Genomic DNA, 26,158 nt, shown 5'->3' on the forward strand with positions numbered 1-26,158 from the left:
CATGTGCAATTACCTTCCGATTCTGATCTATCTCAACATTTCCGTCATCTTCATTCTCCAATCCTTCAAAACCATTGGTCAATTTGATCTCTAAAGTGCTGCGTGTCTTTGTTCAGGCTTTCCTGATCATATCGAGTTATGTTTTGTATTTCTTTGCATTTTCTGGGTCACCACATTGCCTTCTTCACTGTTCTACAAGCAAGTGGTCCGATCCACATTCAGCACCTATTGTGCCTTGACATTTTGTATCCCTTCTTCATTCTTGTCTATACCAGTACAGAATTCACTGTCTTTCCATCTGGAGATACCCAAGTTGCTTTACAATAATGTTCTGAAAAGGAAAGTTGCTACTCACCATATAGCGGAGATGCTGAGTCGCAGACAGACACAACAAAAAGATTTTCACAATTAAAGCTTTCAGCCTATGGCCTTTGTCAACAATAGACGCACATATGTATGCAAACACACACACACACACACACACACACACACACACACACACACACACACGCGCGCGCGCAAATGCAACTCACACACACAACTGCAGTCTCAGGCAACTGAAACCACACTGCGAGCAGCAGAAATAGAGAGAAACAAATAAGAAAATTAAATAAAATACAATAAATAAAAGACTGGGTGTGGTGGTGGAATGACGGCTGTCTAGTGCTGGAATGGGAGCATGGAAGAGGCTGAACAGGTGAGGACAGCGACTAATGAAGGTTGAGGCCAGGAGGGTTACGGGAACAAAGGATGTATTGCAGGAAAAGTTCCCACCTGCGCAATTCAGAAAAGCTGGTGTTGCTGGGAATGATCCATAAGGTACAGGCTGTGACGCAGTCACTGAAATTAAGGATATCATGTTTGGCAGTGTGCTCAGCAACCGGGTGGTCGACTTGTTTTTTTGGCCACAGTTTTTCGGTGGCCATTCAGGCGGATAGACAGCTTGTTGGTTGTCATGCCTACATAGAATGCAGCACAGTGGTTGCAGCTTAGCATGTAGACCACATGACTGGTTTCACAGGTAGTCCTGCTTTGATGGGATAGGTGATGTTAGTGACCGGACTGGAGTAGGTGGTGATGGGAGGTTGTATGGGACATACAACATGAATATAACATAGATATAAGCAAAATTCTTTAAAACTGGAACCATAACCCACTTGATTAAATCTGATTACCAGTTCTCTATGGACCAATGAACAAGTATTATTCCCTTTTATGAGAGCATGTGAACTTGAGCCAATCAAAGCTTTATTTCCTATTCTGCCTAAAACTTCTTCATTAATTCACTGCATTTCTTCTTCCTTTCCTCTGCCCATTTTTTCTCCCTTGGTGTTTCTTTTGTTGAGATTTGTCCAATTTTCTCGTTTCTGATCTTTCTTCTGAACTGTTTTCTGGTCTCAATTCCTTCTTCTGAAATTTTCTATTTCTGGAGGTCTTCTTGTGTTCCTTTCATCCACCTGGTCTTTCATTTGCTTGCTTTAACAAAGCTAATTTTCTTTTAGTGTGTGTGTTTTCATCCATCTATCTACATAGATGTCCACAGAAGTGTATGCATCTTTATCCTAAATTCACGTGTGATGTCTGGGTGTTCTTAGAGTTGCTTTGTAGGTTGTGACACAAATGCCATCTCCGAGAACAGTGCTATAGATTTTTCTGAGTATTTTTCGTTCTTGATTCCTATGTGATAAGTTTTTGTCATCCGTTTTTGTCACCCTGTGTGAACTTCAAGTGAGTTTGAGATTTCTTCCACAAATTTCATTTTTAAAGAGTTTCCTGATAAGGTTATGTGGATGATGGCCCTGGTCTGTTTATCAACTCTTGTTTCTTCTGCATGCAAGGCTTTTGGTAAGACAACCATATTGTAGTGAAGTAGTCTTGCATTATGAGTTGTCTTTTGTTGTTGTGACTCCATGTCAGTTTGGTTTTTGCAATTTGAATATTCTTTCTGTGTTGGAGACTGTGTTCAGTCCTTTGGGTTGGATGGATTCTCCTCTGATTTGGTGTCCTTATACTGAATTTTTTCATAGGAAATTTGGAGTCCAGTTTTGCAGAAGATTTGATATAGTTTATCAAGTGCTAGTTTCACTTCATCTTTGTTGTTAGTTGACATAGCCAGGTAATCTGCAAGGGCCAAGCATTTCACAGAGACTCTTTTCCTCTCTTTTTTTCCAATTAGGATACCTTTGATGTGCTTCTCCCATTCCTGATTATTTTTCCAAAACAATGTTGAACAAGAGTGGCAATAAGCCATCACCTTGTTGGACTCCTGTGTGAGCTTCAAGTGAGTTTGAGATTTCTTCCACAAATTTCATTTTTAAAGAGTTTCCTGATAAGGTTACGTGGATGATGGACCTGGTCTGTTTATCAACTCTTGATGCTTCTGGGCTATTAAACAACTTTTGCTTGTCAAGCTTTTTGAAATCCTACCAAATGTGACTGTAGTGTTCCGACTAGAGATAACGTTATATGTTACTGGCAGAAATTTATATATGCAATCCTATATACCGGATTTATCAGATAGTTGTGAAAAGGTCATCCTTAAGCGAAATTTGTCCAAAACAAATAACATGCACAAGAAATATGTAACTGCAAGACAAATTATGTTGAATGACACTGGTGAAAAAAATTTTAACAAATATGTTTATATGAGACAGTTAATTAGTACCCAAGGAAACTTAAAATTTGAAATTTTTCACCGAAACAATCTATGTTGGAGGGTTCATGAAAGAAACACAAATCTAATATGCCAACAAATCAAAAAAGGTTGTTTACAAAAAGTGTGATTATCCTGTACTAATGTATGGTTGTCGAGCTTAGATTTTAAACAAGTTTTTCAAAAGAAACCTCCTAACAGCTCGGAGATCTATGGGAAGGTTACTCCTATGTCTCACTGAGAAGGATGGGAGGAAGAAAGGAAGAAAGGAAGGACAATCAGTGTTTAACGTCCTGTCGACATCAAGGTCATTAGAGATGAGAATACATGCTCTGAATGTTTCAAGGATGAGGAAGGAAATCGTCTGTGCCTTTTCAAAGGAGTCATCCCATCATTTGTCTAGAGTGATTTAGGGAAATTATGTCTCACAAAGAAGAAAAGAAGTGATGGCATAAGAACACCAGCAGGAGTTCAGGATGCTGTGGAGAGGGAAGGGCTCTAAAATGGAAATGGGCAGGACATATTGCATGAAGAAGTGATAAACAACACATATAGGCAGTACTAAACTGGAGGCCCACAGAAAGATCATGAGGTGGACCACCTGACCATTGAGATAATGATTAAAAAAAAAATAAACTGAAGAACTGACAGAGAATATCAGGAGATAAAGAGGCATGGACACAGTGATTGAAATTTTGTTTGTTAGTTTAAAAGTCTATTAAAAGTGTGCCGTTGTAGCTCCACTTTCACTGTCTGGTCATCAGCTGCATAATGTACCTCCACTGGATGCAAATAAAATTAGGTGACACACTAAACCAAACTAAATTAAACTCTGCCTGAACAGGCCATGAAGGTCCAATGGTACCGACTGGCTGCCATGTCATCCTCAGCCCATAGGCATCACTGGATGCAGATATGGAGGCACATGTGGTCAGCACACTGCTCTCCCGGCCATATGTTAGTTTATGAGACCTGAGCCACTACTTTTCAATCAAGTAGCTCTTCTGTTTGCCTCACTAGGGTTGAGTGCACCCCACTTGCCAACAGCGCTCAGCAGACCGGATGGTCATCCATCTAAGTGCTAGCCCAGCCAGACAGTGCTTAACTTCAATGATATGACGGGAACCAGTGTTACCACAGTGGCAAGGTCATTGGCGAAGCAACACCCTATCCTTCATAAATCCATCAACGTGTGCATAGATTTGACATTTACTTCAACACGAGCATACTATGCCATTTTCCAAGTCAATGTCAAGCTGACACGTAATGTTGATTAAATATAATGTACACTCAAAACTTCAGTTATAGCAATGCCTGTCACCATTTCAGCCAACATGTGAGGAAGGGTTAATTTGCAGTCTGCTAGTCTCCAGTTATAGAAGTTCTTATAAACCACAATACTCATGAACAAAATGACACATCCACAAAGAATAACAACTCAAAATTATTAATTATTTCACACATAAAGTTATTGTCTGCAAATAAAGGCATTTTCAAACTAAAAAAAAAATCATTTCATGTAACCAACCTAGATGAATATATCTCTCCGGTTCCTGCTGCTTCATCATAATCATTGGATCTGTCTGTCTAAGAAGTGATCGAGCTGCACCCAGTTCACGTAGTTCAATCAGTTCTAACACAACCTGAAAAGAAGAACAAACATTACGCATTGCCAATACCTGGTCGCTTTTCCTAAAAAGGGCAATGAACAGGGCAAGAAAAATACAATGACAATGATAGGATAACAACAAAGATACATCATTAGGCTGACTTGACATTTAAGAGTTCTCTACAGTCTGATTTAAACTAGTGGTCACTTTACAGTTCACAGCCTGCACGGCTCCTACCACAAACATACCAACAGGGCCTGTCACCATCAGCTCCCACAGCACTGCCATTTCCACTGCACTGCCCTGCCTAAGGCATTGTGCCAGAAAGTCCTCACGAAGCCGTTGTAGTGAGAGGTTTGGGTGACATTTATCTTCATGTGCCTTACAATGTGTGACGAAAGTAGTTGAAAGATGGGCAGGCCAAGGCTGTACACACCTAGGAAACTTTCAAAGAAGTTAGGCAAACATGCCCTTCAGTTGGCAAATCCGACTCTAGATGAAGTCCTACCCATTGCTCACTCTTTTGTAATTTCTCGCGCCGCTGGAGCACAAATAGAGGCATGGGGCGACGTCGGGGAAATACAACCTCTGTGCGATGTTGACGAAGTGTGTGGCGTGTCCCCGCCAGCCGACGTGGCCGCAGTACGCTCCCTAGTGCAGCCTCGGCCTAACCGCAAACAAATCTCTAAGAAACTGCAGCAAAACCCACAGCAACTTCCTTCATGTCCGCGGTATTTTATGAAACATGCACGAGAAGATTGTCCACAACATTGGGCTGTGTGTCACAAATACAAAAAAAAAGGGGGTCATGTGTCATCCGTTTGCAAATTCGACCGCATACATGATGTTCACGAACATGACGCTGATTCTGATTCTGTTTTCTGTCAATTCTACTTCTTCCCTTTCAGGGAAGTTATTCCTCACTGTCCAAATACTTGGTCGAGATGTTCGCATGCAGGTGGATACTGGTTCTGCTGCCACTATCATCAATTCTCAGACGTATCTTCAGTTGGGCTCTCCAATCCTGTCACCTGTCACTAGGCAATTACGGACTTACAATAAACAGAAGATTTCTCTCTTGGGACAATTTGATGCTAAGGTATCTTACAAATCTGTAGTTCGCACTGATCCCATATTTGTGGTCGGGCATAGTAACGCGGAGAATCTTTTTGGTTTCAATGCCGTTCGCGTTTTTGGGTTCTCCATAGATGACTCAGTCAATATCGTCTCTGATGCTATTCTTTATGCTCAATTGGATTCCTTGTCGACGACATTTTCGTCCCTTTTTTCTCCTGGGTTACGCCATGCAAACAACTTTGAAGCTCATATAACTCTCAAACCCACAGCTCGGCCTAAGTTTTTTCGGGCTCGGCCCATTCCTGTGGCCTTTCATGATCAGGTCAAACGCGAGCTTGATCGTCTCACTGCTTCAGGGGTCTTGCTTCCTGTCACTTCCAGTGAGTGGTCCTCTCCTGTCATAGTCGTAGCTAACCCAAAGGGTGTCATTCGTCTCTGTGGCGATTTCAAAGCCACTGTAAATGCTCAATGCCTTATCGACACTTACCCTATGCCTCGACCTGAAAAATTGTTCACTAAACTTGCTGGAGGCCAGTATTTTTCTACACTTGACCTGTCAGAAGCTTATCATCAACTTCCTCTCAACACTGCTTCCTGGCAGTTTCTGGTCCTTAACACGCCTTTCGGCCTCTATCAATACCAACAATTGCCATTCAGGGTTCCCAGCACCCCTGCTCTATTTCAGCGATTCTTGGAACAATTATTGCTAACTGTCCCTGAGTGTCTAAATTACCAGGACGACATTGTTGTCACTGGCTCCACCACTGACGAACATCTTCAAAATCTCCACACACTTTTTCATGTCTTACATACTGCCGGTCTTAAGTGTAATCTTCAGAAATCAAAATTTTTTCAGGCATCTATCACGTACTTGGGGTTTGGTATTCGTCCACTTCAGCAAACTGTCGCTTCGATCGATGCCCTTCCTCGCCCTACATCTGTTAAGGAACTGCAGGCCTTCTTGGGGAAAATAGCATACTATCACAAGTTTTTACCGTCTGCTGCTTCGGTGGCTCAGCCGTTGCATCGCCTGTTGCATAAAAACATGCCTTTTCACTGGTCCGCGTCATGCGATGCGGCTTTCCAGAAATTGAAGACTATGCTGAAACAGGCCCCGTGCCTGGCTACTTATCAACCTGGCCAACATCTTGTTCTTGCCACGGACGCCTCTCAATATGGGGTCGGTGCAGTCCTTGCGCACCGGTTTTCTGGTGGTTCTGAACAACCCATTGCTTATGCCTAAAAAACGCTCATGGATGCCCAACAAAAGTATTCTCAAATTGAAAAAGAAGCTTTGGCCATTATTTATGCATTTCATAAGTTTGGTGTTTTTCTCTATGGATCCAAATTTCATCTTGTTACGGATCACAAGCCACTTGTTTCCTCGTTTCATCTATCAATGTCACTTTCTGACAAGGCTGCACACCGCCTCCAGAATTGGGCTCTTTACTTGTCTCGTTTCAATTATGAGACTCATTTCTGGCTGACGCCTCAACATGTGAATGCTGATGCACTGTCTCATCTTCCCATGGGTCCTGATCTGGCATTCGATAGGGACGAACTTTTGTGTTTCCACCTGGATGTTGCCAAGCAGTGGGTTGTGGACAGGTTTTACGCTGTATTCAGAAGGGTTGGCCAGATCGTCCATCCGCTAAGACTTCTGATCCATTGCGGAACTACTACACTTTGCGTTACCGCCTCATGGCTAGGGATGGTGTTATCCTCCTTTCCACCGAAAATGCTTTGCCGTGTGTTGTGGTACCGGCGTCTTTGCGTGCTTTGGTCTTGCGTCTCCTTCACCACGGGCACTGGGGTGTCTCTCGCACAAAATCTCTGGCACGCCGTCATGTGTACTGGCCCGGCATCGACTCTGAAATCACACACATGGTCGCTGCCTGTGGCCCTTGTGCGTCACAGGCCACCGCCCCGAAGTCATCTTCATCACCGTGGCCTTCGCCTGAGAAGCTCTGGGAGCGTATTCATGCCGACTTCGGGGGACCTATTTTAGGTACTTACTGGCTTCTCATTATTGACGCCTACTCTAACTTTCCTTTCATTGTCTGTTGCACATCGCCTACCACCACGGCAACCACCAATGCTCTAGCTCGCATTTTCTCTTTGGAAGGCCTTCCCTCTACTCTTGTTACTGATAATGGTCCGCAATTTGCCTCTTCCGATTTTGCGGATTTTTGTGCCAGTCCTGGTGTCATGCATGTCACGGCCCCTCCATTCCATCCACAGTCAAACGGTGAGGCTGAACGACTGGTCCGCACATTTAAGGCTCAGATAAGGAAACTCCTGACTTCTTCTGCTGCTGACGACGTGCTTCTCCAATTTCTGGCTTCTTACCGTTGCACCCCCATGGGTGACCACAGCCTGGCTGAGCTCTTACATGGCCGACAGCCCCACACACTACTTCATCTTCTGTTGCCTTCCACCTCACAGCCACAGGTGCCTTCGCTTGGCCAGTTCACCAACGACGACCTTGTATGGGTACGGGGATATGGCAGGTGCCCAAAATGGAGTCCTGGCCACATCTTACGATACCGTGGCCAACGCCTGTGTGAAATCCAGATGGACACGGGTGTTGCAGTGCGTCATTCGGACCAGCTTCAGCCTCGTGTGCTGGCAATGCCTGTTCCGGATGCCGCTACACCACCTTCGGCTCTACCTGACACTCGGGATATTGGAATCTCTCATTACCCACAACGCAGTCCTCTCGAACTGATGCCACCAGGAGACGTGCCCATGCAGGAACCAGGTGACCATCATCTGTCGGAGCAACTCTACTTGCCCCCTTCTCCTACGGACGCGGACACATCACCCATGTCTCCTGTTATAACAACTGGACTTGCTGCAACAGGCAGATTGGTGCACAGGGCCCCAGCACATTCGACACCCACGTCTCCTGTCATCTCAAGCCGTTATCATCAGAGACACTTCCGTCCATATCGGAAGCCTCCTCCTCGAGACTTTACGGCCAGTCAAACAACACCTATGGACGTTAGCAATCTACAGGCCACCTCCATCAAGACCTGTGCAAAAACTTCAAAGGGGGAAAAGTGTTGTGACTCACCGATCTTTCAAAGTGCCACCGCGCAATTTCGCGTGTCCTCTACATGCGGCACTGTCTGCCAGCCATGCAGCAGCAGCAGCACCACCACCTAAGCGGCTAGCCAGCCAGCGGCCGCTAGACTCAAGACTCAGTTATGATTTGACTGTTAAAGTGTACACACGTCTTACTCTGTTTACTTGACCTGTGACTTTCATGTATTGCGTCTTCCTTGAAATATATTTGTTCAACCTGAAGTTATAACAAAGAAGTACCTCGAGAAGGGGGTCACAAATCTGAACTGTTTTCAGGAAGATGCAATTCACTGTAAATATATGCATATTATTCAAAGAAGGAGTATCCGACACAAGAAGCGACATGCTACCCATGTAGCAATGGTCCTATCTCAGGGCAGTAAATCATCCTTGCTATGAGTTGTGAAAAAGTTACAATTCCGCTATAAATCCATTTCTGGCCACAAGTTATTATTGTAACACCACGAAATTGCAGCCTGGTGATGCTGCTTTCTTAAAGAATACATAGGGACAAATTTTTACTATATCATTTGGCTTGATGAAACATGGGTGGCTGCAAGACACAGTTTGAAAAATGGCTGGATAGACAATACTGTCAGCAACAGTATGGCAGCTCCGATAGGCAGAGGAAAAGGAATAATTGTAGCAAGTGCTGCAAATTCGAAGCTTTCATTGTCTGCTGTTATTCAGTTCAAACAGTACTTCAGAGTACCATGAGGAGATGAATCACAATACCTTTGTGCATGGTCAGAACATAATGAAAAACTCTGTAATTATTATGGATAACACTACATATCATTTGATTGAACAAAATAAAATGCCCACAAAAGTTATGAAGAAAAATGACATCGTTTGCTGGCGAGACAGGTATAGTATGGCCTGGCAGTACCGGTAATTTGACAAGGGCACAATTATTAGAACTTTTATCACACCACAAGCCAGAGAATCCAGTTTACATTGTGGGTGAAACAGCAAAAAATTACAGGCATTAAGAGCTCAGACTGCCTCCCTACTACTGCCACTTCCACGCAATAGAGCTGATTAGGGGCACACATTAAATTTCATATTGCTGCAGAAAACAAAAAAATTACATTCACCGAAGTGGAATGCCTTTTGGAGGAGGCAGCTGAAAAAGCAACATCAGAAGACTTGCTTACCCAGCCAGAATGTTTTACCCAACAGATAAGCTTGCAAAATGGTTGGTACAAATTTTTGTCACTCACAATCTTCCAGCAGCCAAGGTTGTCTTTGTAGATTCACATACAAACCACAAGCAGGCGAATTCGTCAGGAACATACCCCATTCCTTATTCATTCAGTGCCACAATGTTTAGAGGTACTGACTCTAGTGGCTTCACACCATGCTTAATACTCCATATGGAATCATATACATATATCCAACTGCTGTGTACTTAACTCATGGAAAAGTTAATTTCATTCACACATACCATTCCTGCAGTTTTATTTTAACAACATTCTTAACAATTTTACACACTGCAAAATATTCCCTGTATTATTTTGACACAGCATGCAATTTCAAGGAGTGCACATCTGAAAAGTTTACACTAGTGTATCCTCAGCTACTTCTGGCAAACTATAAGTGATACACGTAACATTGTTTTATCCTTTTGCAGCTAAAGATCTTAGCGAACTGCCATTGCTATATGTTTGAAGACAACTGTCTTGTTATCCCTGCCCACAAGAGGTGGCAGAGTTCATGCATGTAAACTGATAAGATCACATAATTACAATGTTATTTTTAAAATTATTTAATTGGGTAGATAACAAATCTACTTACCAAGCAGCCGCAGAACCCACACATAAAATACTGTTGTAATTGGCAAGCTTTTGGAGCCAGTGGCTCCTTCTTCAAGCAGAAGGGTTGAAGGGGAAGGAAGAAGGGTGAAGGAAAAGGACTGGAGAGGTCTTGGAAAGGGGGTAGATTTTGGGAAGGTCACTCAGAACCGTGGGTCACGGGCGACTTAACATACGGGATGAGAAGGAAAGACTCAAAATTGATTTTAAATTCTTTCAAACCATACAGATGATCTTACACGCCAAATTTAATGGAACCCTTTGAACCAAGATGGCCGCCGAGTAAGTGACGCCAGAAACCATTTCCAGAAAGTTAAGTGATTTAGACAGGAATATAATTTAGTTTAACGCTGACAACAAATTAAATACGTGCATCAGTGTATCGTTTAGTCTTGCCGTTAAAGGTTTGACTTTTATTTGCTTAAATTTTGTAAACGTGTTTGTTTCTTGTTTCAAGGTAATTTAACTAGTTTCTCGGTAACAAATAAGTAAACAACCGTAAATAGCGTATAACTTCATTGTTTTAATACAGATTTCAGAAAAACAGCGTAACTTTATATCAGAAACTTGCCTATATACATTTGTTTATAGGCCTATTCTCGTAACGTTTTTGGAGAATCAAAGTTAAAGTATCTCGTTTAATTGCCCTTTTTTCATTCCATCGAGTGAAATATATAATAAATAGCGTATACCTTCGTTGTTTTAATACAGATCTCAGAAAACCAGCGGAATTTTAAATCAGAAACTTGCTTATATACATTTGTGAATAGGCTTAATTCTTGTAACGTCTTTTTTGATTTTCGGTAATTTAATTGATTTATTCTAGCTAAAGTATTATTTTTGCCATGAGTGAGAAGTGCCTGACTTGCCGTAGAATTGTTAGTTCCGGGGTTTGGTGTGATGGATGCAGTAGTTTTTTTCACTGGGGGGACTGCAGTGGCGTGGGTGTTGGGAAAGTGGATCAGGCTCATCAGTGGTTATGTAGGATTTGCAGCAGAGATAGGAAGATAGTGGAACAGGAGGGGAAAATTGCTGCCCTTCAGGCTGAGCTAGATCAGGCTAGGGAAGATCTGGACAGGTTAAGGAGGGAGAAGGGCAAAGAGAGGTGGGAAGTGGCAACAGGTAGCAGAAGGAACAGGCCTAGAACTAAGTCTGACAGTTTTGTGGTGAATGTCAAAAATAAGTTTGACCTGTTGCTTCAGTTAGAAACTGATGAGCCTCAAGCAGAGGTAGGTGTAGACAGGACACAACAAACTTTCAATAGGAAATTGAAAAAGAATGTAGGAAAGTCATCGAAAAGGAAGAAAGTTTTGTTGTTAGGCAGTTCTCATGCCAGAGGTGTAGGCCAACTTCTGCAGGAGGAATTAGGACCAGAATACCAGGTCACAAATTTTTTCAAACCAAGTGCTAGTCTGGATCAGGTGACAGAGGATTTAGGTTCACTCTGTAAAGGATTTACCAGGGAAGACACCGTGGTTATTGTGGGAGGGCCAGGGAACAGCATCGACAGAGATCCTGGGTACAGTATAGAGTGTGACCTGGTAAAGATTGCGTCGGCATCGAAACACACCAATGTTGAATTTGTATCTGTCCTGAGACGCCATGACCGGCCTCATTTGAACTCTTCTGTTGGGAGAGTTAATTTGGAGTTGGAACGGCTGCTTGTGTCGGGTGCGGGGGCTCATATTGGTGTGGTTCCTGTTGATTATCTCAGTAGGTGGGACTATACCAGGCACGGCCTACATCTCAACAGGAAAGGGAAGGGGAAATTGGCTGGGGTAATAGCAGGAAATTTAAGGGGGGGAGGCACTGCCATGAATGGTAAAATACCAGTGGTTACAGGTGTTGGAGCAGCACCTTTTTTAGGATAGGTAAGACAGAAAGATGTCAAGTTCTACGAGAGGTCAGGATTGAAATAAATCTTCAGTTTAGGAAAGAAATTCAACAGCACAGTTCTAGCACATTGGATCACCAATCACAGCTATCAATTATAAATTTTCACCAATCACCAGAAATTTTATCTCCACCAAGTTGTATCTCAGTCCTAGGTAATTGCATTGATGAACCAAAGTCACCCAACCCAATTGACATAATCTGCCTCTCTGAACACCATGTGACCACTGGTATAGGAACTAGGCCTAAGCACAGTGAGAAACTCAGACAGGAGAGTACTGCAAATGTTAGAATAAGGAAAGGTTCTCATAAAAGTATAATTAAAAATAATGTAAGTATATTTCATCAAAATATTGGGAGTTTAAAGAATAAAGTAGATGAGCTTCTGGTTTGTTTGGAAGATTTAGAAGCTGAGAATGAAATAGATATACTATGCCTGTCTGAGCATCACATTGTTACGGATATGGATAAGGTAAATGTAAGTGGCTATAAGCTCTCTGCACATGTAATGAGAGAAAATATGGAGAAAGGAGGAGTTGCCATATATGTCAAAAGTTATCATTGTGCAAAAAGTATAGAAACAAAAAAGTTTTGTGTAGAGAAACATATAGAAGCATGTGCCTGTGAGCTTAAATTAAATAAAGGCACATTTATAATTGTAACTGTATATAGGTCCCCATCAGGAAATTTTCATCTATTTCTGAAAAATTTGGACTCCTTGTTGTGCTATCTGTCAGACAGGGGGAAGCAAATTATTATTTGTGGGGACTTCAATGTAGATTCTCTGAAAGAGGGTAATAGGAAAAATGACCTTGAAGTATTACTCGGTTCTTTCAATTTGACACCCGTTATTGATTTTCCTACTCGGGTGATAGCAGCTCACTGATAGATAACTTCTTTATAGACCAAGATAAGTTTAACCAGATAAATGCTCAGCCTGTTGAGAATGGTCTTTCTGATCATGGTGCACAGCTAGTTACAATATATGACATAGCTCCATTCAGCAATACTAAACAGTCCTCCAAAGTAGTACGTTCAGTCAACAATTTAACAATTGCAAATTTCAGGGAAAGCCTACAGCAGTTAGACTGGGATGAGGTATACCGTGAACCTGATGCCAATTTAAAATATAATTTATTTCATGACATTTTTGTAAATGCATTTGAAAACTGCTTCCCCAAGAAAATAGTTAAATATACTCGTAAGAAACCTTGTAACAAACCATGGCTTACTAAGGGTATAAAAATATCTTGTAACCGGAAAAGGGAAATGTATCTGACAGCAAGAAAGAGTAGTGACCCAGAAACCATCAAAAATTATAAAAACTACTGTGTTATATTAAGAAAAGTTATTAAAAAATCCAGGAGTATGTGTATCATGTCTGAAATCAGCAACTCTGATAATAAAATTAAAACAATTTGGAATATTATTAAAAGAGAAACAGGTCAACCAAGAGCAGAGGAAGACAGTATTACCATCAAATTGAATGAAAACATTACGAACAAAAAGTCAGAAGTTGAAAATATTTTTAATAATCATTTTCTAAATGTTGTGGATATAGTAGGATCCAGGTGTTCATTAGAAGATGCTAGGCTGTTAATGGAAGAGGCCATACCTATGCAATTTGATACAATTGAAATCTCACCCACTTCTCCCTCTGAAATTAGGAAAATAATAAACTTGCTTAAAAGCAAAAACTCACATGGAATTGATGGCATTTCCAGCAAAATACTAAAAGCTTGTTCTCAACAGATAAGTAAGATTCTCAGCCACCTGTGTAATAGCTCTCTGGAACAGGGCATTTTCCCTGATAGACTGAAATATGCTATTGTTATACCTTTGCATAAAAAGGGGGATAGATCTGATGTCAACAATTACTGTCCAATCTCCCTTCTAACAGCTTTATCCAAAATTTTTGAGAAAGTAATGTATTCAAGAGTAGCTTCACATATCTGTAAAAATGAAGTACTAACAAAATGTCAGTTTGGTTTCCAGAAAGGTTTTTCAACAGAAAATGCCATATATGCTTTCACCAGTCAAATTTTGAATGATCTGAATAACCGAACACCACCCATTCGGATTTTTTGTGATCTCTCAAAGGCTTTTGATTGTGTAAATCATGAAATTCTGCTAGACAAGCTCAAGTATTGCGGCATGAGTGGGACAGTGCACAAATGGTTTAATTCGTACCTAACTGGAAGAGTGCAGAAAGTTGAAATAAGTAGTTCTCGTAACATGCAAAGATCAGCACATTCCTCAAACTGGGGAACTATCAAGAATGGGGTTCCACAAGGGTCAGTCTTGGGTCCTTTGTTGTTCTTATTATATATTAATGACTTGCCATTCTATATTCATGAAGAGGCAAAGTTAGTTCTCTTCGCGGATGATACAAGTATAGTAATCACACCTGAGAAACAAGAATTAACTGATGAAATTGTCAATACTGTCTTTCAGAAAATTACTAAGTGGTTCCTTGTAAATGGACTCTCACTGAATATTGATAAGACACAGTACATACAGTTCCGTACAGTGAATGGTATGACGCCATTAATAAATATAGACCTTAATCAGAAGCATATAGCTAAGGTAGAATATTCCAAATTTTTAGGTATGTCCATTGATGAGAGATTAAATTGGAAGAAACACATTGATGATCTGCTGAAACGTTTGAGTTCAGCTACTTATGCAATAAGGGTCATTGCAAATTTTGGTGATAAACATCTTAGTAAATTAGCTTACTACGCCTATTTTCACTCATTGCTTTCATATGGCATCATATTTTGGGGTAATTCATCACTGAGGAATAAAGTATTTATTGCACAAAAGCGTGTAATCAGAATAATAGCTGGAGTCCACCCAAGATCATCCTGCAGACATTTATTTAAGGATCTAGGGATATTCACAGTAGCTTCTCAGTATATATACTCTCTTATGAAATTTGTTATTAACAACCAAACCCAATTCAAAAGTAATAGCAGTGTGCATAACTACAATACTAGGAGAAAGGACGATCTTCACTATTCAAGATTAAATCTAACTTTGGCACAGAAAGGGGTGAATTATACTGGCACTAAAGTCTTTGGTCACTTACCAAATAGTATCAAAAGTCTGACAGTTAACCAACAAGTATTTAAGAAGAAATTAAAAGAATTTCTGAATGACAACTCCTTCTACTCCATAGAGGAATTTTTAGATATAAATTAAGGGAAAAAAAACAAAAATATTTAAAAAAAATAAAAAAATAAAATAAAAAATAAAAAATAAAGAAAAACAAAAAAACACAAAAAAATAAAGTTGTTATATTAACTTAAGTATGTTGTTAAATTAACCTAATTATGTCATGTATTGGAAAATTCGACTCGTTCCACATCATTACGAAATATCGTATTCATGATCCATGGAACTAGTATTAATCTAATCTAATCTAATCTAATACACTGAATGAATCACTACCGTAATTCACAGAAAGCGGATTAAAAAAATGATGAAACAAGGGATTTGTATAAAATACACTAATAACTGACAATGCAGTAAAAGACTCTAATCTACAGTGATGAGCTGCTGTAGAAGTTCACCTGCTCATAGAGATCAATAAGCTTCTTGTCTGGAAGTTTAAGTGACTGAATTGCTTTAAGCACTGTATCCCAATGGCCATTATTGATGTCAGCCACAAAACCTTCAACACTGTCCACAGTGTTAAGGGAAACACCAGTCTCATCCTAGAACATAAACAACAAAACCTTTAGCACTGCACACTATATGATCTATAAATACACATTTTATCTCAAAACAGTGAGTAGTAACCTATAGAAAATACAGCACAGGGTTATCATTTGCTGTCAAAATCATTAGGTTAATATGAATATAAATCTACAGAATAAAAAAACAATCATTCAAATTCTTACAGATCTCTGCACATACATAAATGATTTCAGGAAGAAAATATGAGAGATTACAATTCAACAGCCCATCTACTACAAAGTCTCAGAGGTGGGGCACAAGCTCGGATTGTTTTAAGGATGGAAGAAGGAAATCGGCTATGCCCTTTCAAAGGAACCATGTCAGCATTTGCCTGGAGCGATTTAGGGAAATCGAGGGAATCTAAACCAGAATGGTCAGAAACAGATTTCGTCATCCCCCCAAATGCAAGTTTGGTGTGCTAACTACTGAGCCACATTGCTCGATTTGGCATCAGGGTTTACTAACTTTATGCAACATTATCACAAACTTGTGTCTCCCCACTGTGTCAGCAGATTGTAAATTTTTTTTTTAATGTGATATGCACTACAAAAATTTTCCTTCCTGCAATTTCATAGTTGTCATAAGCAAAATCTTCAAGTATTAATAATCTCTAACAACTTCACTGAACAGTAAGCATGCTTTTATGGTAATGGTGTCACCAAGTTACTCAAAAAATGTGTACTGTATCAGACAATTCAAAGTGAGGAGAAAAGCCAAAAAGCATTGGCAATTTAATAGACAAATACTTTGTCCATCATTTCAATGAAACAACATAATATTTACATTCAAATTCAGAAAGCAACCACAAAATATATGTTACAAGGTACTTTCAACGAGTATTAGTTACTTAATTCCACTACAAAATTTTGAAAGAAAATGGTTCCCTTTCTACTGAAGCCATACCATATACACCTAAAACTTATAGAATTAGTCTGCAATCTTGCAAAAAGTAAGACCTGTAGCTGTGATATATCAATCATCTCACACTCGAACCTGAAAAATAACTGTTCACACTTATACTGCTAATAAATAAATGTCGTACATTACCTCACCTGGCACACGCCTTCTGACCAACAACACTTCAGCAACTCGTGCCTCAACTTTGATGATTTCACTTTCAAGTGGTGTTTCAGTCAGCCTCACAAGGCTCAGTGAACCTCCTTACAGATCTTTCCACCAGAGAAAAATATGAGGTGGCCAACAGGAATCAAATCTGAGACCTCAACTTTACTAGCAAAAAATGCTAACCGCTGGACCAGATGGTCAATTTGCTTCTGCTGCTTTGACATTAGTTTTCGTTGTTGCACCATTGGAAGGTTAGAAAGGCTATGTATCATTCCAAATCAGTGTATTGACTACTGGAGGGCAGATACTCTTACAGACAAAGAAGCTGAAAATCTAATAAAATCAGTTGCCATGGATTTGAATAAAGAGTCAGCATCATCATCTGCACCTGAAACAGCTGACAGTGGATCAACACAAAGTTGTGGACAACAGCAACATCATCAGGGAAGGAAACTTTCACATAATGCCAGCAAAGCATCATGAACAGCCAAAATGAGGTATATTGTATGTCCTATTTCTGTTCTTATTCTACATAAGCACTTCATTCAGACAAGTAGTGCTTGACAGTGCTACATTTGTAAGAGTACTGGAGTGTGTGTTATTGCTACATCTCCCTCAAATTTCTCAGGCATATACACAACGGTGATTCCACCCTAGCCAGGTATTCAGTTTGATTTGAGGGGTAATAACAAATACTATAATATAATGATCACTTGTTTATAGACATGGAACATCTGGATATTCAACAGATATCACATATTATTAAGAGCAATAATGGTTCAAAGTTGACACAAAGACCTGCAAACAGTACACAGAGGCAGCACAGGCCAATTTCTTCATCGCTTATGGATCACTTTACGGAGTCACGTATTTTACTTTTCAGTTTAACCATGTTTACTCATTTTATCTTCATCTATTTATTGGAATCCAAATATTTTTGAAAATGTTTCTTTCATTGTAGCAGAGCTTCATCTGTGTATTTTTTAAAGTAATATGCATGAAAAACAACATCTATGACATAACCTTTGTTACTTGAAAACTATGTGATACATACAGCCAATTTTAATTTTAGACAGAGAAAGTGTAATGTTTGAATTGCCATTATTATTTTTAGATTTATTCCCAAAATTTTAAAGCTTTCCATAGATGGGCTACAAGAGATTAATGGGTTGCTTCTTTATCTATTAACATTAATTACATCATAGAGTTTGAACTATTTTCTTCACAGATATTTCCCATAGGTAAAATTCTATTATTGACCTGAAAAAGTCCTGTTCTTGTAGTGTACTATCTAAAACAGGATAAATTCCGAAGCTAACAGAAGATAAACTTACAGTGTATTGTGACTAACTTTAAAGATATGCAGATACTTTAATGAACAGCATATTTTAGCCCGGGGCCAGCAGTCTCAACGCAGATGCAGACACATAGAGTTAAAAAATGTGTGTACACCTGACATTCCAGCTTTGGGTGCTGTTAAGGAAACAGATCATTATGCCAGCATGAATGAAGGCTGACAATTTTAGAGGTTGAAAGACTTATTTTTCATGTTAACAACTAAACAAGTTGAATACAGGCCATGAAATACAATAAAACTTTGATAATATGTTTGGCCGAAACTTTGTAAATAATATCTTTGTGTGGTTAGGTAAACTAGTTGTTTTTATTGTGTATCACTATAAAAAGTTACTCACATTACAAAATTAAGTTAATGGAGTTCAAATTGTGAACCTGCTCACTCTGCTTGGATAGTACTTCTTGCATTTTACCTGGGTTTTTGTATTCTCATGACAAATGAGTGTCTGAAATATGAAATTTCTGAAGTATGTCACACCATTAGACAAAACAAAAAACTTTATTTTATTATTTATTTAAAATGTTTACAAGTTACTTACAACATAAAAATTCAGAGGAATCTTGATTCATCATGAGTCTGAATACATGAACCCATCAGCTTCAGTACCCTGTCATGTAATCTGCTGGACAATGAATATTTTATAGGAAGAATAACCCCCAGGAAAAAAATTCAAGAAAACAGCAATAAAAAATTTAAATGTCCAGACTGATATGAAAATGATGACAATGATGATGTTTGGTTTGTGGGGTGCTCAACTGCGCCGTTATCAGCGTCCATACAAATTCCCAACCTTTGCTCAGTCCAATCGCGCCACTTTCAGGAATGATGATGAAATGATGAGGACTACACAAACACCCAGTCATCTCGAGGCAGGTGAAAATCCCTGACCCCGCCGCGAATCGAACCCAGGACTCCATGCTCGGGAAGTGAGAACGCGACCGCGAGACCACGAGCTGCGGACTGATATGAAAAGCCTCTTGGTTTGTGTGTGGGGCTGTCAGAAGCAATAATCTTCTTATCTGCTCTCTCCCTCTGTCTTCTTTCATTATCTTTCTTCTGCAAAACTTCTCTTGTTGCTCACGTGATACAACTGTGATCCCACAACACTGAAAGTCTTCTTGTAGAATCTAAAAGTGTTACTTGCCTCAAACCTTATAAGTAACTTTTATGGATGCAACCCAAATGACCCATGTTACATCTACATGTTGTTCAGTGGAGGGATTCATTCACTTTATGCATTTCACCTTTAGTACATCTTTCCACTAGTGCATCAGAAGTCAGTTTCAATTCCATGGGCAGCACTGTTGCCATACTGTTTCAGACATCTTTACCTTCCTTAAAGTGTGGGTGTTTACACATCCCTCTACAATTTGCTTGTTGGCTCAGCACCAAGAATTCCCATATTCTGGACATGTTGCATACTGGTTTGTTTTGTTTTAGGGCACAAAAACAAATTCGTCAAACACACCCATGTTAGAACTGTAGATAACTCATACAGCAAAACACAAATTAGAAAATAAGTGGTAAAAAAAAAAGTGCATTTGGTCAGGAAATGGCAAACCATCAAAGTTGATGGCAATGAACACAATGATCACCACTTAACAAATGATAATGACTGATACAACAGTGCCCAATAAGCAACCTAGCTAAAATTATCTCCTTGCAGCGAGCGGGCTGAGGAGGAAATCGGCCAAGCTGCTGGGAGAGGTTTAATTTCCCGGAAGTTGTTCCCATGAAGGGAAGATGAGTGGTGATGGCAAAGGGACAGCACCTGCCGACAGACAGCAACACAGAGATAATTCGAGGGAATGGAAGAACTAGCGGGCCGATGTAGGAGGACTGCAGCCTTGGCAGCAGTATGAGCAGCCTCATTTCCCATCAGAGAGACATGACCAGGGATCCACAACATCACAGTGTCTCCATCAAGAGTGTGCAAGTGAAAGCTTTCCTGGAGCCAATGTACTTAGGGACAGGCTGTGTATAGCACACAGAGGCTCTGAAGTGTTCCAGAAGCCAATACCAAAACTCGTTAGTGACAATAACAAAGGCACACCTGACACCACAGTCAATCCGAGAGCCATCAGTGTACAAAAAGGTACTATCGCGAAGTTTTTTGCGAAGCTCGAGAAACTTATGGGGATAGAGTGAGCCTGGAATAGTGTCCTCAGGAAGCAAATTAATTCCAAGGTGAACAATAGCTGTCGCACGAAGCCAAGATGGTGCTCAGGGTTCACACCCATTGAGAAAGAGGCAGGTAGTGTGAAGTTAAGCTGCCACAGCAATAGCCAAAAGCAAACTCCAGGAGGTAACAGAGAAGAGGGATGTGCCCCATACTGGCAGCTAAAGGAGTCATCAAAGGAGGCGGCATAGGATGAGTGGCCACACATGGTAGACAAACGGCATGCACATCCGCTGAGGAGAAAGTCACAGCGGTAGGACAGCGGTAGTACAGCAGCTTTTGCAAACAGACTCTCAACCAGCCTCGCGTAAAATGCCAGTGGCCACACGGATGCCACAATGCTGGATTATATTGAGATGGCATAAGATGGACGGACTTGCAGATGCATAAACGAAACACCCATAGTCTAGTTTCGAATGGGCACGGGATTGGTACAAACAGAGGGACGTGGTCTGATCCACTCCCCACGAAGTACTGCTGAGGACACTTAGTACACTGAGGGACCAGGTACAGAAGGTGGCCAGGTAAGACACATGGGAGGACTATGAATGTTTGCTATCAAGCATGATCCCCAGGAATTTTACAGTTTCAGCGAATGGAAGAGCAACAGACCCACAATGTAAGGACAGTGGAAGAAAGCCACTGCACCACCAGAAATTCATACAAACAATTTTGTCAGTAGAAAAGCAAAAGCCATTGTCGATGCTCCACAAGTAAAGTTGATCGAGACATCACCGGAGACACCGTTCCAGGAGACAAGAATGTGGAGAGCTGCAAGAGATCGCAAAATCGTTAATGAAAAGGGTGTCGAAGGTGCCCAGTGGGAAACAGACCATAATGGGGTTTATGGCAACAGCAAAGATGACAATTTCTCAGGACAGAACCCTGAAGCACACCGTTTTCCTGAATAAAGGTGTCCAACAAGACAGAAGCCACACGTACCTCAAAAGCCCAGTCTTTTACAAATTACTTAAGGAAACGGGGCAGGCGGCCTCAGAAGCCCCACGTATAGAGAATACAGAGGATAACAGTCCTCAGGGCAGGTGTCGAAATCTTTCTCCAAATAAAAAAACACAGCCAGTGTCTGGTATTTCTGCAGAAAAACATTCATCACATGGATGGACAAAGTGAGAATATGGTCAACTGCAGGACACCATGCTCAAAATCCACATTGTGCAGTGATTAATAAATTTTGAGATTCGAGCCACCGTACCAGGCGGGCATGAACCATACGTTCCATCACCTTGCAAACACAGCTGCAGAGAGAATTGGCGCAGTTGGTAGAAGGAAGGTGTTAGTCCTTATTGGGCTCAGGTACGAATGTGACTGTGGTTTCAGGCCAGTGACTGGGAAACGTGCCCTCTGCCCAAATGCGATTGTATGTATGAAGGAGAAAGTGCTTGCCCACAGGAGAATGGTGCTGCAGCATCCAGCTCTGGGGCAGAGGATTAGGATGAAGTGAGAGCATGATCTAACTCTCTCATAGTAAAGGCAGCATTGTAGCACTCACGATTCTGAGAAGAGAAGGCTATCACCGGAACCTCCTCCACTCATTTGGTAAGGAGGAAAGCTGTATGATAATGGGTGGAGCTCGAAATCTCCACAAAATAGAGACCTGAGGTGTTGGAGATAGCAACCAGGTCCACTACGACATCATCTGCCATGGTCAGGCCAGAAATTGGGGAATGGACCTTGGTCCCACAGAGCTATTGGAGGTCGGCCCACACAATGGACGAGGAAGTGGAACTCTTAAAAGAACTAGTGAAGGAAATCCAGCTAACTTTTCTGCTATCTCAAAGAACACAACAACACTGCACATGCATCTGGTTACTAAAAATACAGTTCACCATATTAGGATGACTGTTAAAAACACAAAATTCGTTGCGGCACACCTCAGTCCCCCGAGGGACCAGGATATGGCACAGTAAAGATGAAGTGCGAGGAATGGAACATTCCGCGGCAGTAAGGATAACGTCTGCAGGGTATTCTACCTCGTCATCACAATTGGGAAAAGGTCTTCAGCAAGGAGAAAAGGTCGGCCTTAGAAAGCTGCCATTTGGGTTTGCACATAGTTGGGGTAGGATTCAGCAAACGGATAGCACATAGGAAATGGTTGCTCGCCTACATGTCAGAGTGAATGGACCACTTGGGGTGATGGGCAAGCTGGCAGTGCAGAATGAAAGGTCCAAGGAACGTGGGTGCTCCAGTGTTAAGACAGATGAGGTTGAGTTTATTGAGAAGGTCAGCCAAGACAGCATCTCTTGGACAGGTTCTGGGAGAGCCCCAAAGGGAAAGGTGCACTTTAAAGTCACCGAGCAGCAAAATGGGATCATGGAGTTGTCCAGTAAACTGGGGGAAGTCTGCCCTAGTGGCACCCAAATGACAGAGGGACATAGACGGTACAAAATCAAAAGCTAAAGCGAGGAAGGAAAATGCAAACTACAATAGATTGTAGCCGGGAGTTGAGTGAGATGGTTTGACTGTGAATGTCATCCCAATGAGCAGCATGACTCCCCCACGAGATGGAATGCCGTCCTCAGGGGGAAGGTTAAAGCAGGTGGAAACTAATTCAAGAGGTCAAAGTGTTCGCGAGGACGCAATTTTGTTTCCTGGAGCCAAGGAACAAGTGGACGCTGCGATTCCAAGAGCAACTGTAATTCCTCCTTGTTGGATGTAAGGCTACAAACGTCCCATTGGAGGAGAGTCGTGATGGGGAAAGGGGATGAGGGAAAAAATGAAGGGGTGTCACCTCAGCAACTGCCGAGTGCCAGCCTTCGAAGACTCTCAGCTACAAGGCGCAGATGGTGGAGGATCCTGTTCTATGAGATCTACAGAGGTGTTGACTTTCTTCCTCAGTCAATCTGCAGTTTCCAGTGTGACACGAAGGCCGGCTGGCTGAGGCTATAACATGGCGAAAACATTGAAGAGGATCTCCAAGTCAGCGAAGAACATCATTTGCCTTTGTTTGATTTCTCACAGCCTTTGCAGTTGGCAGATGAAGATTCAGATGTTTGTTGGCTGGAGGGACATAAAAATTCTTTGTGAGAGTGTTCTTTCCATCCTGTCTGACCTGCTGGTAGTGTAGCAGGTGATTTCACTGTGTGAGGCAAAAATTTGGTGGCTTGTTGTACAGCTGTAGGAGAAGAAGACAGGGATGCTCGGTGACACTGGGTGAATTTACAACCACAGTGCTGAATTTGATGTCGCAAATCTGTGTGATCATATCCTTCTTGGAGTGAGATGTAGCAAGAACTGTACTGTAAGTGCTGGATGGTAAAATGCAGGGCCTCCGACAACCCAGCAACTTGCCAGTGACAGGGTAAGGCACTTTCCTTCACCCAGATCTCCTGGATGATACACTAATCGAGATACACGGGACATCCTCATGGCCGCCATTGCAATTGATACAGTGGGGCGAAGGGGCGGGCAATTGCAGTCGTGAGCATACCACTTGTAACACATTTGACCAGGTGTCAACAAGACATTTAAGTGTGGTTGTAACGATGACACTGGTAGCAGCGCATCAGGTTCAAAATGTATGGTTGGACTGTGATGACTTCATAGCTTGCTTTGATCTTTGATGGAATCACTACTCTATCAAAGTGAGAAAAGGAGTGAGTGTGGACACTAAAGATGTATCTACCTTTTCCATCATCCAGTGGACTGCAGTGATGCATGTATGACCACTGTCTCTGGCTGCCTCGGCAACCAGAGACAGTGGTTTTTGTGTGTGTGTGTGTGTGTGTGTGTGTGTGTGTTTTTTTGTCTAATTCTGATGAAGGTCTATTTGTTTGACAGTCTTTTGATTGTACCTACCTGCGACTCAGCATCTCCAAGGGAGTAGCAACGCATCCTTTCAGAATATTGTCATTATTCCGTCCTGGATTTCCCAAGATTATTTATAGGTAAAAGACACTGGGAATCACTTAAAATGAATCTCACACACACACACACACACACACACACAATTGTTTCACATGCCGAGTGGTATCCCTCCACAACCAAACTGACAACTCCTTGAAGCCGCAGAGTATGTTCTATCAACCAATACCTTGTTTTACTCAAGTTGTGCCAAACATTTCTTTTCTGCCCAATTCAACTTGTGACATTCGCCTACTTTATTTCTTCATTGATAGTCCTCAGTGTTGATGTACTGCATTGTTATACTCGCTTAAAAATGGGGGGTTGGAAGTTCAACACTGACTACTGTAAACGATGTGGCTGACAGTTGTGTTTCACAACTGTTTTCTTTCACTGCTCACAACCTTAAATCACACAGTTATATGACCTGTTCACTATTGATAAGCCTCACTAATAGTTGCAGGTAAACATCAGCATACTGCTACGGTAGTTTGCTGTTGAACATCTATGAGCAGTAAAAACCCAACCACACAGTTCAAGCATAATAAGACAGTAAGTGTGACACTATTTCTCAAACAAATTGAACAGACACTGTCATTGTTTTAACACATGGCCTACGTATGTTACACTAATTCCACTGTTAAGTTACTGCATTCTTGTTGCTCTAACTGATACAGACTTCCCATCTGAAAATCGGCTGTAGACTGACTGTCTCGAGACTAAAAATCAGGTCTTTATATATCCTCACAATAGTAAGTACCGAAACTGTACATTGTTCGATGTTTAATTTACAGAATTTTGGAATTAAATATGGGCTGGCTTTTCTAACATGTTTTTGAATAGAGCCAAATAAATACTTTAAGAATCCTTGTAGTTCTTCTTCCAAATGTTTATAATTATTACAGAATTTATATTTGCTTGTAAGTCAACAATAGAATCTAAGTCATGAAACAATTACTGATTTCACCCTATAACAAAAGATATTAACTAGGAATAATCAAAATAAATCAGGAAATTAATTACATACACAAAACTAAGCATAAAATTAGTTCTGGTGCCATATTTGTTAAGACTGAGGGCCAACCTTTCCCTTATATGGCAGATTATACTCATGTATGTTAATGGTAACTAGTCAAAAATGAAAAAAATGAATTTAAGGAGGCAGATGGCAAAACAAGAGAGGAAGTAAAGAGAACCCAAATTGCTTCTTCACGAATTCACTACTTCCTTATTAGCTATTCTATCTTCCCTTCTTATCTTCAACATTCTTGTGTAGCACCACATATCAAAAGCTTCTATTCTCTTCTTCTCTGAACTGCTTGTCACTCAAGTATCACTTCTGTACAAGGATACACTCCAGCAAATACCTTCCTATCATTTGCATTTTTGTATTTGATCTAATTAAATTTTTCTTTTTCGGAAATGCTTTTCTTGCTACTGTTAGTCTATATTTTATATCCTAGAACTTCAGCCACCACCAGTTATTTTTGTGCCCAAATAACAAAACTCATCTACTACCTATAGCATCATTCCATCTAAAGTGGTCTAGAGGTTCCCACACGGCCACCACGCATTTTGATGAAATTTTGTATGAACATTTGCATATATCCCCAATAAACATTGGTAAAGTTTTAAAATAACTAATCCAATATTCTGGGGATATAATCATTTGTCTGATCCCGCAGCACAGCTGTCAAAAGGGCATCCGCGAATTTTTGGCAAGTTTGAGACACAAAATCTCTGGCAATATCTTGAAAGAAACAAAACTAGGCCATCTTGTACAACTTTTTTTGCACTCTCTCAAATGAAATAATAAGAAAA

At 40.9% G+C, this 26,158-nt stretch overlaps 1 protein-coding gene across 1 annotated transcript in view; it reads right to left on the reverse strand.

Annotated features, from left to right (window-relative positions):
• Positions 1 to 26,158, reverse strand: part of LOC124802495 (WD40 repeat-containing protein SMU1) — a 108,330-nt gene that overhangs the window by 75,237 nt on the left and 6,935 nt on the right. Inside the window, exons 3-4 of the mRNA XM_047263312.1 lie at positions 15,710 to 15,853; positions 4,182 to 4,296 (exon numbers count right to left, since the gene is read on the reverse strand). Coding sequence (XP_047119268.1) covers positions 4,182 to 4,296; positions 15,710 to 15,853 — 259 coding nt within the window. The remainder of the gene's footprint in view (positions 1 to 4,181; positions 4,297 to 15,709; positions 15,854 to 26,158) is intronic.

This window comes from Schistocerca piceifrons, chromosome 6 (genome assembly GCF_021461385.2).
Source record: "Schistocerca piceifrons isolate TAMUIC-IGC-003096 chromosome 6, iqSchPice1.1, whole genome shotgun sequence".
In the NCBI taxonomy this organism is placed as follows: domain Eukaryota; kingdom Metazoa; phylum Arthropoda; class Insecta; order Orthoptera; family Acrididae; genus Schistocerca; species Schistocerca piceifrons.